Raw genomic sequence first — 21,061 nt, 5'->3', positions numbered from 1 at the left:
ATAGTGGGAAACAACCAGATGGGAAGAGAAAGATACAGGTTACTTCCACAGTACGAGTTGCTGGTGCGGTAAGTAAGGAGATAAGTCTCATACTGATGATACTTTATTATCTTACTTTTTGTTTTTAATGGAGGCCATCAGAAAGCCAACTGTCTACTCACTAATGATAAATAAAAATATTAATTTTCAAGAATAAAAATGAAGTCCCAAACCATTAAGTCTTACTACAGTTTTCAAAAGTTGTTCTACTTGTACAGGGCTAGTCTAGATGCTATGTTAGCTTCAGATTCACAAAAAATGAAGAGTAAGAAGGGACCTCAGAGATTACCTGGTCTCTCTAATTATAATAACAGTTCTTATTATTGTCTTGTACAGTAACTCTACTAAACCATTCAATGTGTTAATCATTTTACATATCTACTCTCACAACCCAATGAAAAGGTTTATCACCCCATTTAAAAATGTAAAAAATGAATGTGAGCTTTGCCAATGTCCATCCTCTCTTGTTGTACATTACACGTTGCCTCTCTCCACCTTCTTTACAGAGATGGCGTGAGAGTCCAAGGAGATCATATATGTAAACCATAAAGTGCTATATAAAAACCTTATTTAGCATTATTATATAGAGAATCAGGGTATAAACTCCAGAGACCAGACCAAGGTGGCATTAGCAAAGCAGGGTTAGTGAGACCTTATTCTAGGCTATAGAGACTTTGCTTTGACTCTCTTTTATATTTGTTGCAGTGATGGGAAGTCTTGGGCTCACAGGTATTTATCACAGTCTAAAAGAAGCCAGCAATGTGCAGACAAATTCTTCTCTAATTTGATATGGGGCAGAGATTTTAATTGTAAGATTGCACCACATGGGAGCTCTGCTGTCCTATCTCTTTATGTAGTGCATTAACCCCATGTCCACATTTCCTACTGGCCTAACCTCTGTTAAAGAAAATGTAATAAGAGAAATGACAGTCCTTTTCACATTGCCCTGATTTTTTCTTTCCTGCTGTCTCTGCAATATGATGAATGCTTTTCCCTTACGATAGTTTCTTTAAAGTATTTGAAGACAAATGTGGTTTGCCTCCACCAAGCTATGTTCTAGCCTCAAGTCTCTGCAATGTTCTTCACAAAAAGATATAGTGATAACTCTGGCCAACTGATAAGAGTTATCAGTTGACTAATGACCCTCTTGAAAGCTTATGCAGCACCCCAAACTGTACAATATCTCAGTATTTCAAAGGCAGTCTGTTCTGTTCCACACAATAGAACAGAAGAAGACAATTATCTCCTCAGCCCTTCACTTCTATTAAGGACCCCTCCCCTTTGCCCAGCACCACAGCTTCATCACATTTTCAAAATATCAGGATCTGAATATTGTTGATGAAAGGTAGTTTAAAAAGACATTCAAAATTGCTAAACAACATCAACTAAAGTGGAATAATTAACAGATTGGTGTTAACTGGAAAGAAGCCTGATTAGCCCTTAATATTATTTCTTCCCTTTGAGGTGTGCTCTGCTTAACTAAAGTCATGAACTTTCTTTTCTGGTGGTCTCTTTACCTGAGGTCCATTTGTTGTGGTTAGGGTCCTAACTTTGAGTTCTTCACATGCAAGGCCAATGCATTATTTGAGAAATCTCCAAGACCTAGCACAGGCCTTTTAAAAGTGCTAAAGAAATGAAAGTTCCAGAAGTGCAATTTCTGTGACCTACAACTAGAGCAGCTTTACAAAAATTGATAAATATCTGTTTAACCAGAGGGTGCATGAAAACCTGCATCATGGAAGAAAAGACACTTTGTCAAATGTGATAGACATATACTTAGCTAATCAAAGGCTCAATATGTATTCTCCAATCATATATTTGTGGAATAGACTGATGCAGTTTCTTAAGGAGTAGGAAATGAAAACAAGACCACTAAAACAGTAAAGCCTCAGGCAAAACTCATTTCATCAACCTAAACCAACCTAAAAAATTTAGATAAAATCCTGCCTCCCTACCTACAAGGTGCCTAGATTGCCTATCCCAAAGCAACAAGTAGCTTTTGATGGGAACGTTATTAGTAGTTTCCAGTGGGGCTCCACTGTACATTACAGGCTAAATTTACTTACCACTCGGCATGTATTCCCACCATCGCCCTGCACAAAGATCCACTACCCTCACAACTCTCAGGTATAGGGTGACCGCTTCCTTTAGCTTCCGGGAAAGACATTCCATACACATGATATCCTGCAGAGGGAGGTACCTTTGTAAGAGAAAGAAACTCATATTTATCAAGTGGGTAAGTACTTCATCTCACTGACAGGTTATTTTTTTCCTTCCTCCATTCTCCTGCCCCTCAAATAAAATAAGATTGTAGTAATATTCACTGAGTTTTAAGATTAACATGCATACATACCTTTTTACTAAAAAAAAAAAAAAAAAAAAAAAATCAGCAAATACTCAAGCATCCAAATAAAGTGTGGAGCTCCCTCCATAGAGCATTTGATAAATCCTGCCTTTCTCCTTTTAAGTTTTTAAAGACAAAGAAAAATCTCAAAAAAAAAAGGAAGGATAAAAAAATCTCAGTACATTTCAAGGTGCAGTGATAAGGGAATGTACAAAAGATCAGAGAGAACTGATCAATTTGAACCTAACCAATATTTTTTCATAGTTTTTACAGAATCCATTTCCTAAAGTGGCTAAAAAAAATTCCTCTCTGCTCCCACTCAACACCACCCAGAATCTCTACTATTTTCTTCAACAAATATGTATACTAAGTTTATAGTGTACATTTTTCCCTAGATCTTTTACCTTTTAATCACATACTCTAATAAAAGTATTGCATAAGCATTAAGTGAAAACACTCATCTGAATTACAATTTCCTTTTTTCCGACCTCCCCTGTTATCTCTTCCTTCATGAAGCTTTTCAACTAACCTCTACTTTTGTTCTGTTTCCAGTAATACCAGTATATATCTCTCTCTCTCAACAGACCTAATTAAAAAAAAAAAAAAAGGCAAAAGCTACCCTTTATTGAGCTGGTATTGTGTCACAGTCACTGTTTCACAACTTTTGCAAGCTAGGTTCTTTTCCTGTTTGCGACACAGCCCTCCCCCAATCCTTTCTCTCCCCTTCTCTGTTCTGCTGTGTTCCCCACCCCTCTGGCTATGAGGCGACTTTGGCCAATGGAAGGCAGGGCAAAGGCTTTCTGCTATTGCTAGTCCCCTAGCTGAATGAATCTTCAGCAGCTCTTCCTTGTTCCCTTAACCCTACCTACACCTCTCTGAATGATCCCTTCATTAAGTTATCTTCAAATTCCAGACGAGGGTATCTTGTTTCCTGCTACGACCCTCATTGATATAGTAGGTGCTACTGTTACTCCACTTTACAAGTGGTGAAATTGGCTCAGAACAGTTAACCAGAAAAAAGTCAACAGCTAAATAAGAGAGAGGAAGAGCAAGGATGTCAACAGTTGGGTCTATTTCCTAAAAATTAAGCTAATTCTAAAGGAAAGTCCAGGTATACCTGCTGAATATTTCTCTGCTCTATTTTTTTCTACCTCTGGCCCCTCTGCATTCTCCTTTATAACTATTTAAATAAAGAGAATAAAATAAAGTCAAATTCTCTACCAAAAAAGCATTATTGCCAACTTAATTTACAGTTTCCATAACTTAGATATGAGGATACTTTTCAGAAACTATATAACTAAACACTTTATAAACAATGAAAAACTGAATTTGTTTTCTAAATCAAGTTTTGCCACTAAAACTTTTTTCCACAAATCACTGATTTTATCCAAAGTATTTGCCTGAGTTAATATTATACTCCCTTGAAATACAAACATCAGTAATCTTATGGAGATTATCTTATATTTGCCCTCAGAAAAAGTATGTATTTTTACTCCACAGATACATAGTCAAAAAGCTGGAGTTCAAAAGGCAGATCAAACATATTTTAGAAAAGATGTGTTTAACATGGCAGGTACAGCAAAGATTAAGTTTCTTTTAAGGAAGCCATGGTTTTTCTTGTTTCATGAAAACATGCTAAATGGTTATTACAGGACTACAAAATGAGTCCTCAGATAAAAACTTTAGAAGTCTAAAAATAAATGTTTATTTTTAGAATACCATATTCAAGTACTCAGCTTAGTTCACAGTTCTCCTTACATTCTGCCAATTTGCTGCATGTTTTTTTCATTATAACCAGGGTAACATCCTTCTATTTGATTCCACTCCTTCTACTGTTATATTGTTTGAACCGCAAAATCGAATCCACTCTCAATTTAAAATATGATCAAATTTGTTCATAATATGCCCTACCATTAGTCAACAAACATCTAACACACATCCCTAGAAACGATTTTACCTATGCTTTCCTCTAGTATTTTAATAGCTTCACTGTTTAATTCACTGATACATTTAGAATATAGTTGTCAGATATGAGAGAGAGAACATGCTTTTATTATTTTCTTCAAATGTTTTTAGGTTGTGACATCATCACTGAATAATCCACTCAGCTTTTCCTCACTAATGTGAATACCAAGTTTATCATAAACTAGTTCCCCACGTATATTTGAATCTACATATGGAGCCTATATATGGAGTTTGTTTTATTCAACTGTCTGGCTATCTTCTCCCGTACCAAATCTTTAATTATTGTGTATTTTAGAATACATTTGAACATCTAGTAGGGTTAAACTCTTTTTCTGAAAAATTTTGGCTACAGAATTTTTCCTGCCAGATGAACTTTAGTATCATCCTGTTATGTTAAAAAAAGTCTATTATTTTAATTGGGCCTTCTATTCCCAGACAGAACTGAACAAAAACTACACTGTGTCACATAATAACAAACTGCAGAAGATAAAGACTAATACAAATTTATACTGGAAGAGAAAAACAAAGTGCCCATAGTTCCCTAAAATAACTCTGCTATCACGATTTTAAAACTTCTTAATGTGCAAATACTCAATAATTTTTAAAAACTTCAAAATTTTTCTAGGAACTTCATATATGGAAATCTCCCCTAGGTAAATAATCTAAAATAATAGAAAATTCAGATGCTTAGAGAAGTTAGTTGCATTATATAAGAGAAAAATTAGAAACAATGGAGATGAAAGAATACAAGAAAAGGTAATTATCATGTCATGGTCAGTGGAATAGATAGCAGTGACTAAAATGATAATTATGAAGACCATGCAGCAATATGAAAAAAGGCACAACACAATATAACCATTAACACTTACCAAGTGTTTATGCCATTCAGTGTACTGAGTGCTTTAAAAGCATTATCTCATTGAATCCTTATAATAACATCTTTATATCTATCATTGGTCCAGAGATAGTAAATGAGAGACTCGGGATCAAACTCTGGTCTCTCATTCCAGAGACAAAGTATATCAGGATGTGTTTATTTGAGTGGATAATGAAAGAAGAGAGCAGGAGAAACTATAATGAAAGGGTTTCATTGGTTGTGTTTTTGGTTTTGTCTCTGGTTTCTTTAACAATTGTTATAATACAGTTTAGATAAAAATATAATTTTAAAAAAGGATTTTGAAAAAAATTTACCTCAAAACAACTTTAATATGTGCACTGCATATACCAATGATGGGTATTATTTCACAAAACTTTTTTCATTTCCTTTCGTGTATGTGCACACAGAGCAAAATGTGTTTCTCGCTATGGACTGTAATCCAAAAGTCAGAAACACTGCTTTGTATCATATACACAAGGTACTGTAATAATAAAAGTCAACAAATCTATCAGTCAGTAAGAATTCCAAGAAGCCTGGAATGTTAACACAGTCTAGATAATGGCTGCCCAATAAAACTTTCTCCAATAAAGGAAATATTCTCTATCTTCACTGTCTGTGCTGTCCTATACTGTAGCCACTAGCCATACTGGATCTTTAATTTAATTTAAATGCCACACGTGGCTAGTGACCACCATATTGGACAGCATAGCTCTAGCATTTGCTCCTACTTATACATTCCATGTAGGTGAAAATCAACCAAACAAAATCTTACCTAAAAATATGGCAAAGCACTTCATGTGAAAGTTGATTCATATAGTCTTTTGTTTCATCTGATACTGTTTCTTCAGGAATATCATTGTTCATGAGACACGTTTTAACACTTTTCTTTCGTGGACCCATTGCTGCGTTATCTCCAGTATCAAAGAGCAAATCTCCCCTTTTGGTTACTTGAGTTCAAAGACCTGAAAGCAAGCAGTGATTAGAGTAGACTAAAACACACCAAACCCAGATGCAGAAATTATCTTGGTAAAACAATGCTTATTTTAGAATATAGACACACAAAGGTAGTGCTATTACAATGGTACAGACTACATTCAGATTAATAAAAATACTACATGAAAGGCACAGAACATCTTTTTTCTGAAGAGCAGTAGAGATAAAAATGCATTATTTAGAATGAGCAAAAATCCAAGGAATCAGGAGTCCTGGATTCTATTCGTACTCTGTTGCTTCCTAGCTAATTCACTCAATTTCTCCAAGCACCAAATTCCTCATATGTAAGATAAGATTAAACTAGACAAACAAAACCCCTTCCAACTCCAGGAGCTTGTGATTCGAGGACTGCCCCTAACACAGCAGAAAGGAGAAGACTCTTGGATTCTAGTCCTGGATCTGCCACAAACTACTTCTATGAACTTGAATCACCTTTTAAATTCTTCCTTCTCCCACCTATAAAGTGAGGGGATCAGATTTCACTGGTGGGTCACATATCCCTTTATGAATTTGATAAAAAAAAACTATTAACCTTCTCCACAAAAAGCAATAACCAAAAAAACTACTTAATTTTACATGCAATTTCAGAGGAAGAATAAAACAACCCTTCTCCCTCTCCCTCTCCCATAAGTATTAAGGAGCAGAGGTTAATTCACTTTTGTATCAGATGTATGTTTTGTTTGTTTTTAAAATAAGCTTTAGTGAGGGAGGAAGAGGAGAAAGGAGGAGGAACGGAGTGGGGGAAATAAAATAAAAGTCAGATGAGCGAACTTCTGCCCAGAGGTTTGTTTTATTTTGCAGATCAGGTTAAGAGGGAACTATGTGAAAACAGTGTCCTTTAAATAGCATTATCAATTATCTCTGGTAAAATTCGGAAAACTTATCTGGATTCAAAGTGAGAGAACTGTAGAGTTCAGAGCTTAATCATGCTACAGTGATGCAAAGAATTGCTGTCGCAAATCTGTCAATCTCTAGATTAAACAGTGTTTGCTCCCTTTTATGCACCAATGTTTTTTCTTAATTATAATCTGTTACTATCAGAAGTTTCTAAAGTGGACCCCATGCTTCCATCTTCTTACAGAGTTGCAATAAAAGTGTAACCTTTTCTTGATGACCTGAGGTTATCATTTGAATATACATTATATTCTGCAATATAGTCTCAGGGACTCCTGAACTATATGGAGTTCCTGGGGTTCCTTTGCTTCAGCAGCATATGGGAGCAAACTACAAGGCTAAGTGAATTCTTATATTTATTGTGTGTGTGTGTCTGTGTGTGTGTGTGTGTGTGTGTGTGTGTGTGTGTGTTTTCTGGTCTCTTCTTCCCTCACTGAAAGGTTATGCACTGTGACTTCTGACAGGTGTCAGCATGCTTGCTTCTCCCTGCACTCCACCCAAACACACACACACACACACACACACACACACACACACACACACCCCTCTAATTTGCTGCTGCTTCTAATCAGCTATGGCCTGGGAAACCAAAGAAATAAGTTTTCAGAATTGTGTGTGGATTAATATCAACAGGCAGTTAGTAGTATGGACTTAAGGAATTCTGCAAAGAGTAGGTACATGAGCTACAGTTGACTGAATTTGTTTTTAAAGAATTTAATACACGTGATCAAACAGAAACCAAATCAGCCTACAAGAAATCCTAGTTTGCAGAGGATAAAATCTTTAACCTGACCAAGCCACCTTTCCAATCTCATCTTTCAATTCTTACCACTTGCTCACTCCAGCCACACCAGTATCCTCAGTTCATCCGTTTGTTTAACATTCATCTTTTATTCCTAGTAAGCTACTAAATCTGGCTAGAATGTCCCTCCCTTCCTTTTTTTTTTTTTTTGGCCTGGAAAACCACTACTCTGCCTTCAAAATCTAGTTAAACGTTAAGTCCTCTGAAAAAATGTCTCCTACTCAACTCCTCTTCTGAGCTCCCTGTGAGACTTAACTAACATTAGCTTCTCCCATAGCAACTTGGATAGTATTATATTGATCATGTCTCTCCCAGGAAAAGGAAGAGAATCTCAATCTCCTGCCACTGGGTGATAACAAATCATACATGTCTGATGTGTGAATATCCATCAGTCTTTCCATTATTCCATATGCGCCCAGTAGCTGCAAGGCTGCTAAGAACCATTTCACGCTCCTATTTTTGCCACCACAGCACTCAGTGATCTCAGCAACAAGCCTATAACCCTAGCAAAAATGCAATCACACTTTACTCCAATAGGAACACATAAAAATTAGCTACCCTGAGGCATTCAAATACGTTGACAAGGCTATTAACCAGTACAGACCAATCCAACCATGGATTAATTCTCCAGCTATGTTATTTAGCACATGCTTCACCTTTTACACCCTCACCTTTGACAACTCTAACCGTTCATGGATACCACATTCTTGATTTCATCCTCTAAGTAAAAATCTTTCTTGGCCCTTCCCCCTTCTTTTTCTTCAGCAAATCCACACCACTTAATACTTTCCACCCTCATCTTATGATTCCACCTTTTATTGCTCCTTATTTTGCAATACTGTGGTTTTGTGTGAATCAGATTTAGTAGCTCCCGTGCACAACATACACTTGAAATTTTAAACCAATAGATTGCACCTTAAATATCACTGAGTTTATATAAAGTTCCCTTGTTTAGCACTCAGAAAAATATTTACTCACAGATATGACATTACACAACATTATCGAGAGGTTAGGTTAAGTCTCCAGCAAGCCCACAAAGATCCATTTAACCTACTATGCATTAACACTACTACCAAAGGGCCTAAATTAGCAGGACTACAACAAAAATTTAGGTGAAATTGTAACACAGTTCCCATATCACGTCTAGAATTGAAAACTTGGTCATAGCACTACTTATTTGGCAGCAGCTGGAGTAGTGACTCCCCTGCTACAAGGCTTCGGTGGGAAAGGGACTTGTGGAGATGAACGCTGGAGTAAAGGATAAGACCGCCATCTTCCATCTAGGGGCTTTAACAGTTCAGGACTCATAGCTGGGGGAAATTCCTCAGTCCTCTCCAGTCCAAGTAGGTGCCCCTGGCAATATTAAGGAGATAAAAGGCTCATTCAAGGACTCACTTATTTTCCCTCACCACCACTCAAACTCTATTTAAAAAAACAAACAACAACAAAAAAACCCACACAACTGTTTCAACTAAAGCTGGCTTCATCATCACTTAAGTGAAATACATGACTGGACTATGCTGAGAGCATTTCATCCCAGGCACTGAGTACAGAGGCCTGGTATCCCTGTTTGAAAAGAAAACACCATGAAAGACAGAGACCTAGTGATGACGGAGTCTCTCTTATACGTGCGTGCTCTCTCTCAATTGCTTGTCTTTTAGTGGGATGAGGGATAAAAGCAGGTGAGAACAGAAAACTGCCATGACTAGTCTTCTATGTCTTGGTTTCTTCCTACCCCTATCTCCAAAATATCACCACTCGCCACTTGAGAAACTCAATAAGGTAGAGAAGGTCCAAAGCAGCAGCAAGTAGAAAGAGGAAGAGGGAAATTCCAGTTATCAACAGTAGATAAAGATGACACATAGGAACGGGCCTAGCAGAGGAGTTATGGAGGGTAAGGGAGAGGTGAGTATAAATAACAAGTGGGTATAAATATGCAGAGACTGTATTTTGCAGCACTAGGTGTTATTTTTTAGGGTTAGCAAGTCCTGGAGGCTGAGATTCTAAACCTCAAAGAAATATCATTTTGAACCCCAGAAAGTTAAAAGGTGAAGGGTCCTTCACAGACTTAAAGGGTCACACAGTTCTTAGTTTTTTGTGGGTCACAAACCCATCTGAGACTATGATGAAAGCTGTACATCCCCCCAAGACAAAAACAAAACACACCCAGACTCATATATAATTTCAGGGGCTTCACAGAGACATGGAAGCTCATCCAGAGGACCCTATCCAAGGCTGGTCCCTCAATTTTTAGATGGACAAACAGAACCAGAGGGTATAAGTCACTTGCCAAGGACATATATTAAGTGGCAGAGTTCAGGCTGGGATTCAGATTTCTCAGCCTACACTACACAACCTGTCATCAAGTCAGTCCTTTGCACCTCGGCTGGCTGCCTGCATTCCAGAGCTATGCCCCAGTGCTTGGAAATGCACTTCTCGATGCTCTGATAGAACTGCTGCTGACCACACCCTCCTTCACAAATTAGAGCTTGTGGTCCATCTAATTTGGCTCCCACACAGTAACCTACAGCAGCCCTGGGTGTCCTACAGTCATCCTGTGGCTGGCTGTTTAGCAGACCTTAGCCACAGGAAGCATCACTTTTGTCCTACTGGTCCAAGTATGTTCTAAGTAGTAAGCCTGAATTGTTTCTGAGCATTCTTTAAACTTGGGAAACTCAACAAGGTAAGGAAGGTCCTTCTCATTAACACATAGTTGTGCTCCTCTCCTTGCAACCTGCCAGTTCAAATCTCCTCCTATCCCAAACTAGACTACACTATCCTCTACTAAGTTAATTCATTCTGGTTGCTCCCAGATTTATCCCTATCTTTTAAACCTTAACCCTCCAGGCTATTTCTACTTCTTGTTGAGGAGCACCAACATTTCCTTGCTTGCAAAAATCATTTTCCTTTTTATTCTCTATTTTCATTATAGAGGTTTTAACACGTATTGTACACAATTCTGACAATCGTTGATACCTATAAAAGTCCTATATAAACCTACTCTTAACTCCCTAAATGCACAACTTAGAAATCTTCTTACACCTGTTCCATCTTGTCAACATCCTCTTTCATCCCTGTCTTATTCTACTAATTACTCTCTTACTCAGATCACACTGGACCCTCCAAGGTACGTGTTTGTCTCTTACTAACATACTTTACAGGGAAGCGATAAACCGACTTATCTTACAACTAACGAGAAAACTTAGGGACCTCTTCTTTTATGAAACTTTCACAATGCTGAATCAATTTCCCCATTCTGTATCTAATTAATAACAATTCTCTGGAGAAACTCCTTTTTTAAAAATTTCTATCTTCTATCTATTCATCGGTCCATCCAACCAACCCCTCACTCGACTATTTTTTTATTGCCTATTAGGTGCTAGGTGGTGACAAAGTCTTTCCTCCCATGAAGCTTACAGTCTCACAGTGGAGACAGATTCTACCACCAGTGTCTGACAACTCAGCCACGTCAATTACTATAACTTAAATTCCCTTTCATTAACCTCACCAAAAATATCTCTCTCCCATTTAAAACTTCCCAATGTCTTCAATCATCCTATCTGGTCAAGGACTTCCCTGCCCTTCAGGTTTCTAACACCTTTCTTTAGTTTCTATTGGCTTCAGCTTGTTCATATCAATGTAATATTGCATGTCAATTTGACACCATTCCTCATCATAGATCTTCTACGTCTATTTCCTAGAACAGCCTCTCTTGCCTAAAGAAATGCTGCACCACATCCACCAAGCTGCTCAGATAAAAAACAAATAAGAAAACAGAATTATAGTACTGAAAATGTCCAGGAGTCATCCAGTCCAATCTTTCATTTTCCAAGATAAGGAAAGTGAGAACCAGAGAGGTAAGGTGGCTTGCCCAAAGTCACAAACCCAGAAAGTATCAATACCAGTGCTGAAACAAGGATCCATGTCTTTAACTCTAGTTCAAGTCCAATTTTATTTCACTATGTCACTTTTCCTTACTGTAATCTAGCTTTTCCCTCTTCTCCTATTGTATGTCTTAGTATCTTTTTTTAACTAAAGTCTGTACTTCCAGGCACACAGTCATTTAAACAAACACACACAAAAGTCTATATTCTTTACCCAAAGAGGACATATGAATCACAGCATCACAAATTTTAAAGAGAAAGAGCCTTAGTGATAACCTAGACCAGTAATTGTCAAAAAATGTTAAAAATTACAAGCACAGATTTTTCGATCTATATGGCTACATAATATGTACTCTCCACACCTCACCTTTTCCCTCCCCCAGAAAATCATGGCTTTATAGAGCCATTATTTTATTCTTCATTCGTGCAGACTATGGGAAAGGGGATTAAGAACCTGTGACCTAATCTAACTCATTCGTTTGTCAGATGAGAAATCTCCAGTCCAGAAAAAGGAAGGTAAACCAGCAATTTAATAGCAGTTTTAAGATTAAAAAAAAGGTTTCCTATGTTTCACATCTGTGTGTTTTACACTGCTGGTACAGGTTTCTAAAACAAAGTCTTCAGGACAGAGCTTTCCACTACACAGGAAACATAGGAACTTTACGAAGTGCCAGTTGCCCTTGGCCGATTTGGTGTCTGGACAGAAACATGGTAGACACCTCTGATAAGTCATCTCCTGGCTACACAAAATGCAGGGAAGAGATGCTTTTCTGGCCTGTCTCTAAGATAAGACTCCTTGAAAGGGAGTTGAGAATCTGATTTTAGAGTTAGGAGGGGCATCAGAAGCATCCAACACCTTCGTTTTACAGATATGTAAACCGTGCCACAGAGAGGGTAACGGACCTGGGCAAGGTCAGGGAGTCGGTGGACGAGGTAAGACTAGAACTCCGGGCTCCCGATCCCTTAGCTGGCCGCCTCTCCAAGATGTATTCACTGCGTCCTGCTCAGAACATCTCCTCAGTAAGCTGACTACAGGCCTTAACTGACCGGCTTTAACACTGACTTAACGTTAAAATCGTGGAACTTCTGACGCCCAGAGTGGGATGGGGTCCCAGAAGTTGGCCAGGCCAAAACTCCCCATTGTGTTGAGAAAATCAAGACTCATAGAGGGTTCTGTATCCTGGGATCTTGGGCCAGATTCAGGTAAGGTGGCAAACCCTGCCACCAGGGCCTAGAAGGCCAAGAACCACAAACCCAATCCCGGCTCTTCGGGGAGCTCTAGGCCCGAAAAGGGGCCGAAGACCAAGAGCCCGAGCGGTCGGGGGCCGCAGAGCCCCATCCAGCCGCCTCCACCCGCCGCACGCACCCCGGGCTCTGCAGTCCGCCGCCCGCCCCCGGCCCACCCGGCCGCCGCCTCACCTACGCCAGCCCTCCGTTTGTTGTAGTGGTGGAGAGAGGGAGAAACGCAACAGACACTTCCCGCGGCCCCCACCGCCGGAGCGCTTCCGCTTCCGCCGCCCCTCGGGCACTTCCGGAGTGTTGGTATCCCGGGCTAGGCCCGCTCCCTACGCCCATGCTGGGTGTGGGGCGCGGGCGTCCAGGCCCGGCAGCCATGTTAAGCGTGGCGTTAGGGAGAGGGCTGGGGGGCGCGTCCTTCATTCACGTGACAGCGGCGCCACGCCCAAAGCGTCTAGCGTCGGACGCCGGATAAATGCTCGTGATTCGGTGGTTTGCTTCTTGTTGGCTTTGGATGAGCTTTCTGTTTTCGCGTTTATCTTTTGTAAAGTAGCGAGCTAGGTTCCAGTAGAGATATTTCCAGAATTCGTTCACCTGAAAACAGAAAATCTTTTTTTTGGGGGGGGGTGGGGGGGGCAGTTAAAGATGTCAATGTTAAATCAGCCCTTCCCTAGTTTTGGGGCGTTGTCTCTGCACGTAATTTACAATATTTTATAGTTTCCAAAGGGTTTTCACGTCATTGCCTCATTGAAAACTCCCTGACACCGTGACGTATAGGCAGGAGTCAGTTTAACCCGTTTTTTTTTTTTTCTTATAAAAATTATCTTCAGAGAGGATATGGACTGAAAAAAAATGCACAACCTGGAAGTTGAGAATTATGTTTTATTCAGCGCACTTGCTGAGGACTTGAGCCCGGGAGACAGCCTCTCAGATATCTCCGAGGGACTGTTCTGAAGAGGTAAGGGAGGAACCAACATATATAGGAGATTTTGCAAAAGAAAACAAAAACAAAACGCAAAACAAAAACAGGTAGTCGAACATGAAAATATTACTGCTGATTAAAGAAAAAACAGACATCTCAAATTAGTGACTTTAGCTCTTTTTTATGTATGAGAAGATGTGAGAATCTGGGCTTATTGAAATCATTCCTTTGATATGTACCGTAAGTGTCTAGGGTCTGTAATCCTGTTTTTCTCCATCCTGAATCCCCTTAGGGTGCACCTTCAGGGACAGCTGCAGTGATTCATGGCTTGACGGCCGCACCATTCTTTGTTAACTGAAATGGCAGGCAGCATTCTATGTCTACATAGGTAATTTCTCAGTGTCACACAGCTAGACAGAAACCCAGATTTCTACCCTCCAAATCCCGAGTTCTTGCCCCTAAGTACAGGTAACCCTTGAATATCTCTGGGATTAGGGGCCAAAAATTCACTTACAACTTTACAGTAGGCCCTCCGTATTGCAGTCCACATCTGCAGGTTCAACCAACCATAGAGTACTCACTCTGTGACCTTGAGATGTCAGCTCCAAGCCTTGGGTTTGTTAGGTAAAAATGGACATCATTGTGGTACCTGCATAGCAAACCACTGCAGAATTTAGTGGCTAACACAAATAATTTGTTAGGATTCTGTGAGTTGACTGGGCTCAGCTGGGCAGTTCTAGATTGGGGTTTCATGCATTTGAAGTTAGATGTCAGCTGAGACTTTAGTTAACTTTGGGCTCCAATGGAAGTTATATTGTAGGCAATTTAAGCTGTAAGCCCTCTAGGGGCTCAGCTAGAAGTATCCACCAGAGTGCCTACACATGGTCTTCTCCCTCTGGTTTGGATCTCTCCGAGCAAATCGCTGGGTTCTGATAGGGAACACTCGGAAATAGAGCGGAAAGTGAGTTGTTCCAAGCAGTACAAGAGGAAGCTCAAGGACAGGACTTCATATGATCTAGCCTTGGGAGTAGAAGTTACTTCTGTTACATTTTGTTGATCAAGGAATCTCCCCAGATTCAAGGGGAGATAGGTAAGATTCCTCCTCTTAATTGAACGAGTAGCAAAGAATTTATGGCCATCTTTAATTTACCATGCTACCTCATTTGTTTAACTGTTCTTGGAGGGATGTATGTCGATTTTATTAGCACATGCATCAAAAAGGAAGGCTGGTAGCCCCACCAGTACAGTCTTGAGTCTGTACATGAATGATTCTTTACGATTTCTTTTTAATTGTGGTAAAATACACATAACACAGTTTACCATTTTAACCAATTTTAAGTGCACAGTGGCATTAAGTACCTCATTGGCATTAAGAATATTTACATTGTTGTGCAACTGCCCCGTCATCCACCTCCAGAATTTTTTCATCTTCCCTAATTGAAACTCTATGCCCGCTAAGTAACAACCCGCACCTGCCCACCACAGCCCCTGGCAACCACCGTTCTACTCCCTGTACCTCATATAAGTGGACTCATACAATATTTGTCCCTTTTTGTTTGGCTTTTTTCACTTAGCATAATGTTTTTAAGGTTCATCTATGCTGTAGCATGTGTCAGGCTTTTCTTTTTAAGGCTGAATAATACTGCATTGTATGCCTATATCATATTTTGTTTGTTCGTTCATCCATCAGTGGACATTTGGGTTGCTTCCCAAACGTCTGTTGTGAATAGACATTTGTGAATAATGCTTCAGGGAATATTAGTGTGCAGATATCTCTTCTAGATCCAACTTTCCATTCTTTTGGATATATACCCCAAAGTGGGATTGCTAGATCATATGGTAATTTTTAATTTTTCCATAGCAGTTGCACCATTTTACAATCTCACCAACAGTGCAAGGGTTCCAGTTTCTCTACCATCTTTCTCTCATTTGTTTTTTGTGAGGTAATATTTGTAATCCACTTAAAGAGCGCCTGGCACACAGCAGATATTCCGCAAAGGTTAGCTGTTACTGTTTGATTCTTCAGAAGCCTCTTTTTCTTCCTTCTTCTCAGCAGTGTTTGAAGTTGCAAGGGCTGAATTCTTAGCATGTGATATTCTTAGCATGGAGTTCACTTTCAAAAGCATCTTAAATTTTCCCAAGTTACATAAGGAAATGCTGTGAAAGGATGTTGTATGTAGGTATGTGCATAGGGAATCGAAGTTTCAAAACCAAACACAAGGTGGTAGATTAGGCACGCACACGCACGCACACACACAAAAGGAAAAAAGAAAAGAAAAAGCTGCATAGGAAGCTTTTATAAACATGAGGTCGGAGTGAGCATAAAGGAACAAGGCCCTTGTTTTTCATTTTTAATTTGGACCATACTGTTCAAGATCAAGGTTATGTCACAAGAAAGTGAAAAGATTTAGAATGAAACTTCAGAAACTCAAAAAGCTTTCTTTTAAATAATTAGCCTTGGTACTTCCTGGAGGTCCAATGGTTAAGACTCCGTGCTTCCACTGCAGGGGGCACGGGTTCCATCCCTGGTCGGAGAACTAAGATCCCACATGCTGCACGGTGCAGCAGAAAAGAATAACAAATAAATAAATAGCCTTACTGTGATTTCCCTGTCACTGCATCTAGTGTTGATCTTTTAGCCTGATCTGTAGAGGTGTGAGAGTAAATAAGCTATTTTTTTAGAAAAAAAAATTGTTTGAAATGCCAAGAGCTATTTACCATCAGCCAACGTTTACTAAAAGACTACATGGGGCCTGGGAATATGTTAGACAGGGCTGCAGAGATGACTAGGAACAGTCTCTGCTCCTAGGCAATCTGGGAGACATCATCTACAAGAACACTTAAGTGAAATTTGGGAAATCCTGGCACAGTGGAATGTCAGGATGCCCAAGCAACACAGAAGACACTGAGTGAGTCCAGGCTCTATGCAGCTACACTTGAAATAGTAATTACAAACACCCTCTTCAGCTCACTTTTCCTTCCCCCATGAGCTTCTCTGTCACTACTTCTTAATTGTGTCTCTGTATCATCATCCTGGCTCTAGTGTCTCTCTTGCAAATTCTTATTGTTTTGTTTTGTATTCTTTTAATCACAATGTCTCTCTACCAACCATTTTAAATACATGATTATATTTAATCCCTATGAACTCTGTAGGTATTGCTTGCCCCATCTTACAGGTAATGTAACTCAGGTTCAGAGAGGTTAAGTATTTTGCTAAAGCTCACACAGCTAGTAAATAAAGAGAATCATTGTGAAATTTTCACTGTCTTACTTCAAAACCCATATTCCTCCTGTGCAATCTTGTAATTTTTCCTCCAAATAACAACCTGATTAATCTTCCTAAAGCACACTGGGTAATGTGTCAATGGCTCATTCTTTCTTCAACTTTAAACCTTAAAGTATACATTTGTAACTTGTTAATCAGACTTCCAAGGCCCAGTATTCATTGGTTGCAGCCTACCATTTCAATCTCATTTTGCTTCACAAACATCATGTCCTATGTGCACACAGGACTCACTGTTTCCCCTCGTATACCCTATGACTCTCCTGACCTTGACTAAATGAGCAAGTTGCCCCCCCTATAAGTAGAAGGTGAATCAACCTCATCCAGCTGTTACAAGGAAAGAAATGGAAAGTGCTGGTGAACTGGGCCCAGCTAGGTGAGCCCAGTACTGAGATGGAAGCTAATCTTCCTTAAATTCCAAAAGTAGCAGGTAGAAAGCAGTTGCAGTTTTCAAAAGCTGGTTGCATTTTGAGCCTGACATGGTTCATTAATTCATTCAACAAATATTTTGGGGGCAAGGCATTGGACTTAGGTGCAAGGGAACAATTATGATAAGTGGATATGTTTCTACCTGCGGTTTGGTAAAGGGAGACAATCAAATAAACATCCAGGTGAATCAGTTTCTCAAACATAAACGGGGGGGACGGGCACACAGTTAAGTTTAGTTGAATGAAGGAATTAAGGAAAGGATAAATACACTCAGTTTTTGCTTTTAAGCACTTCAATTGTTTAACAAAAAACCTTCACAAGTAAATGTTACAACTCTATTCAGTTAAACATAAATATGGCAAATGACAACTTTTCAAAATGCCAATAACATTTACAGTCTTAATAAAATATTTTTTCTCTTAAACTTAAAATTCTAAATTTAAATCAATAATTAAAAATTTCAAGTTGGAATCATAAGATTCATCCATCATATTCTTTGCTATGCTATACTTTCTTAAAATATAAATATTTTAAATTACAATTATTTGTAGGCTGTTTCTTAACCCAAACTACAATATAGATGTGATTTATTCCTCATTTCTGTGCTTACATTTAATCTTTTGGAGGTTATAAGACACTTACTTAAAAAAATTCAATTCCCTGTACTGGGGGATTGCAGTTGCATATTGATGGGGGGTTGGCTAAGCCCCATGATTTCCCTTCTTCCCACCCCCAACCCTTTTCCTTTTGGCTCTCGAGCTATGAGAACACCTGCCTGGGGTGGTAGCAGCCATTATATCATCATGTAGATGGAGTGTGTATGGGAGATGATGAAACCAGCATGTAATGAAATTCATAGACTAGCAGAGGGCAGAGGTGGAGAGTAAGACTCATGGCATTGCTTAAGTCTGGGGATACTGCGGTGCTTGAATTAAGACCCACCCTGGATCCTCCTAATCGCATGAACCCACACAATTCTTGTTTGACCGAGGCTAAGTTTCAGTTAGATTTCATCACTCTTAATCAGAATAGTCCTAATATATTTCCTATGCTATGTTAGCCATTAATCTCCTCTATTATCCCAAACGTTCAGAAAACGTTTGTTATCCTGAATAGCCTTGAAGGTGCTTGAGGAATGAAGGAAGATGGGGAGAGTCTAACCTGCACCAAAGTGGTGGAGAATGAGGTGTCAGTATTAAAAGGGGAAATGAGGGGCTGATGGAGAACTCTGCAAAATTAGGGATACGGAGCAAGAAGTAACCATGAGAACATAAATGCCCTGGGGTCCTCTGAATTTGGGAGGATACCAGACTGCCCATGGTTTGTGGGCCAGGATGTCAAATGATTTTGTATGGGTACGAAAGTGTATTTTCCAGAAGCTTTAGCTCTCTGGGTGACATTTCCTTGCCTTCTACCAAGGTAGTAAAGTGTTTCGGCTCCTGGGAGTACCATAACTTATTATGATACAAATAGGCTAAATAGTTAAGTGTGGTAAAGGCAGAAAAATAGCAGGGGATTGAGCTCTGGGCAGGCCTGAGGGCAACCTCAGATTCAGAGGAGGGGAAAATGGCATCCAGAAAGGGTAGTGTCAACGCCTGTTGTTTTTGCTTGACTTCTTTCATTTCTCCTGGCACTAGTGCCTCAATATTTCTTTGGGGAACAGTTCTTTATCCTCTTCTAGTCCATGTAGCAGGGCTACCTCACCCCTGGCTCCTGCAATGCCCTGTAAATCAGCCCATTTCAATTTCAGTAATAGTTAAGCAGGCTTGTAGCACTAAAGACTGATTCAGCAGTCTTATCCCAACTAGTCTAATAAGCTTCAAATCTTTTGTTTTGAGAAAGGAAAGTTCTACTGAAATTGTAACTCTAGAACTGCCAGTGTCTACCACTGTGATGGGAATGGGATGGGGTGGTCAAAGCCTGAGAATGAAGACAACCTCGAGGAGAGCATGGATGAATCCAAAAAATGGAGAGAGAAAAATTCTGGCAACATTTTTTGAGACTCCAATATCTAGCCATGCCTGAATTCAGAGATTCCTCTGGACTTTTCAAGTACAGGTGCCATGGAAATCCTCCCTGCCTCCCCCACTTCGCTTCACATCCCCCCACTCCCCTTTTAAAAAATTCAGTCACTGAGTTGGATTTTCTTTTGGGTGTTATTCTTCCAAAGAAGTTCAATATGCTACACGTAGTTTCCCCACTAGAGGGTGTAGCTCACTCACTGTACCAGGAGCAAGCCTTCAGAGGGGTAATGCTGGCAGGCAGGCATTTATTGTTAGACCTGTTGGGATGGTGCAGGGTCCCAGCCACAGAGGTCACGTTGCTGATAGGGCCCTTGTCTTAGAAGACCTGGGAGAGCAGTCATGTGACCAAGTCCAAGTTCATACTGCTCACTGCATGACAGGCCAAAAAACCAAGAGACGAGGTGTGGGGGCAAGGAATAGCAACTTTATCTGGGAAGCCAGGAGACCTCAAAGATGGTGGACTAGTGTCCCAAAGAACCATCTTACCCGAGTTAGAATTCAGGCTTCTTTTATACGAAAAGGGGAGGGAGTGTGGCTGGTTGGTGCAGACTTCTTGGTGCCAGAATCCTTTGTGCTTTCAGCTGTCCACATAGGTCAGGTCACGATGTTCCTGTAAACTTCTAACAAGCCAATGTTCTGCAACTTTTTATTTCTACACGAATGAAAAGTCTTATACCTTTAAAGGTCAAGCCTGGAAGGCAGAGCCTTGAGAATGGGCTGTCATGTACATTTCAGGTTTTTTCTTCTCTGTTACAGTCAGATGACCAAGGCAAGGAAATGGAATAGGACCAAGGTGCCAGGTGAAGACTTCATCTCCAGAACAATGAAGCTTCCTTAGTCTTCAAAAGAAAAAGGTAAGGGCAGGAATGGCAGATAGATTTTGTCATCCATGCCAAATCTGATAGACACAGCATGCTTGGATTGCTATGTTGAGAAAGATTTTTGAAACCATATTCAGCTCAGTGGAGTGTACTGACATTGATTATTGATATCTGGTGTGGGCATGGGGAGAAGCAGGAGGGTTGGATGTGATAGATACTTTCCATCTATGGGTGAGATGTTTCTCAGTAGGAGTACTATTGGCATTTTGGATGGGTCCCTTCTTTACTGTGTGGGACTGTCCAGTGCATTGCAGGGCCTTCATCCACTGAATGCTAGTAGTACCACTCCAGTCACTGTGACAAGCAAAAATCAAATCCCAACATATTTTTAAACGCCTCTTACGAGAACAGTACTGCTCTACTTGAAAATCATTAGATTTGACTAAGAGTGACTTGACTTGGACTCACCTGAGAATTGCTCTAGAGCTTCTTAAGTTCTTCAAGACTAACAGGAAAAAATGAGGATTTTTCTTTTAGAACCTGAGAAC

At 39.8% G+C, this 21,061-nt stretch overlaps 2 protein-coding genes across 7 annotated transcripts in view; one reads left to right on the top strand and one right to left on the bottom strand.

Moving 5' to 3' along the window:
- FBXO38 (F-box protein 38) overlaps positions 1–13,300 on the bottom strand; it is a 52,682-nt gene extending 39,382 nt beyond the window's left edge. For 5 of the 6 annotated variants that reach the window (XM_061189810.1, XM_061189813.1, XM_061189814.1 and 2 more), the window contains exons 1-3: positions 13,218–13,300; positions 5,998–6,187; positions 2,106–2,239 (exon numbers count right to left, since the gene is read on the bottom strand). In XM_061189810.1, the coding sequence (XP_061045793.1) occupies positions 2,106–2,239; positions 5,998–6,125 (262 nt within the window). In that variant the 5' untranslated portion in view covers positions 6,126–6,187; positions 13,218–13,300. Of the gene's footprint in view, positions 1–2,105; positions 2,240–5,997; positions 6,188–13,217 lie in introns of those variants that run through there. The other variant, XM_061189812.1, reaches the window with a different exon arrangement.
- A 419-nt stretch (positions 13,301–13,719) lies between these two features.
- Positions 13,720–21,061, top strand: part of LOC133090055 (seminal plasma acrosin inhibitor A1-like) — a 142,741-nt gene continuing 135,399 nt past the window's right edge. Inside the window, exons 1-2 of the mRNA XM_061188313.1 lie at positions 13,720–13,992; positions 20,449–20,546. The gene's annotated coding sequence lies outside the window, so the exon portion shown is untranslated. The remainder of the gene's footprint in view (positions 13,993–20,448; positions 20,547–21,061) is intronic.

This window comes from Eubalaena glacialis, chromosome 4 (genome assembly GCF_028564815.1).
Source record: "Eubalaena glacialis isolate mEubGla1 chromosome 4, mEubGla1.1.hap2.+ XY, whole genome shotgun sequence".
NCBI classification, from domain to species: Eukaryota; Metazoa; Chordata; class Mammalia; order Artiodactyla; family Balaenidae; genus Eubalaena; species Eubalaena glacialis.
This window is presented reverse-complemented; position numbering and strand designations above follow the sequence as displayed.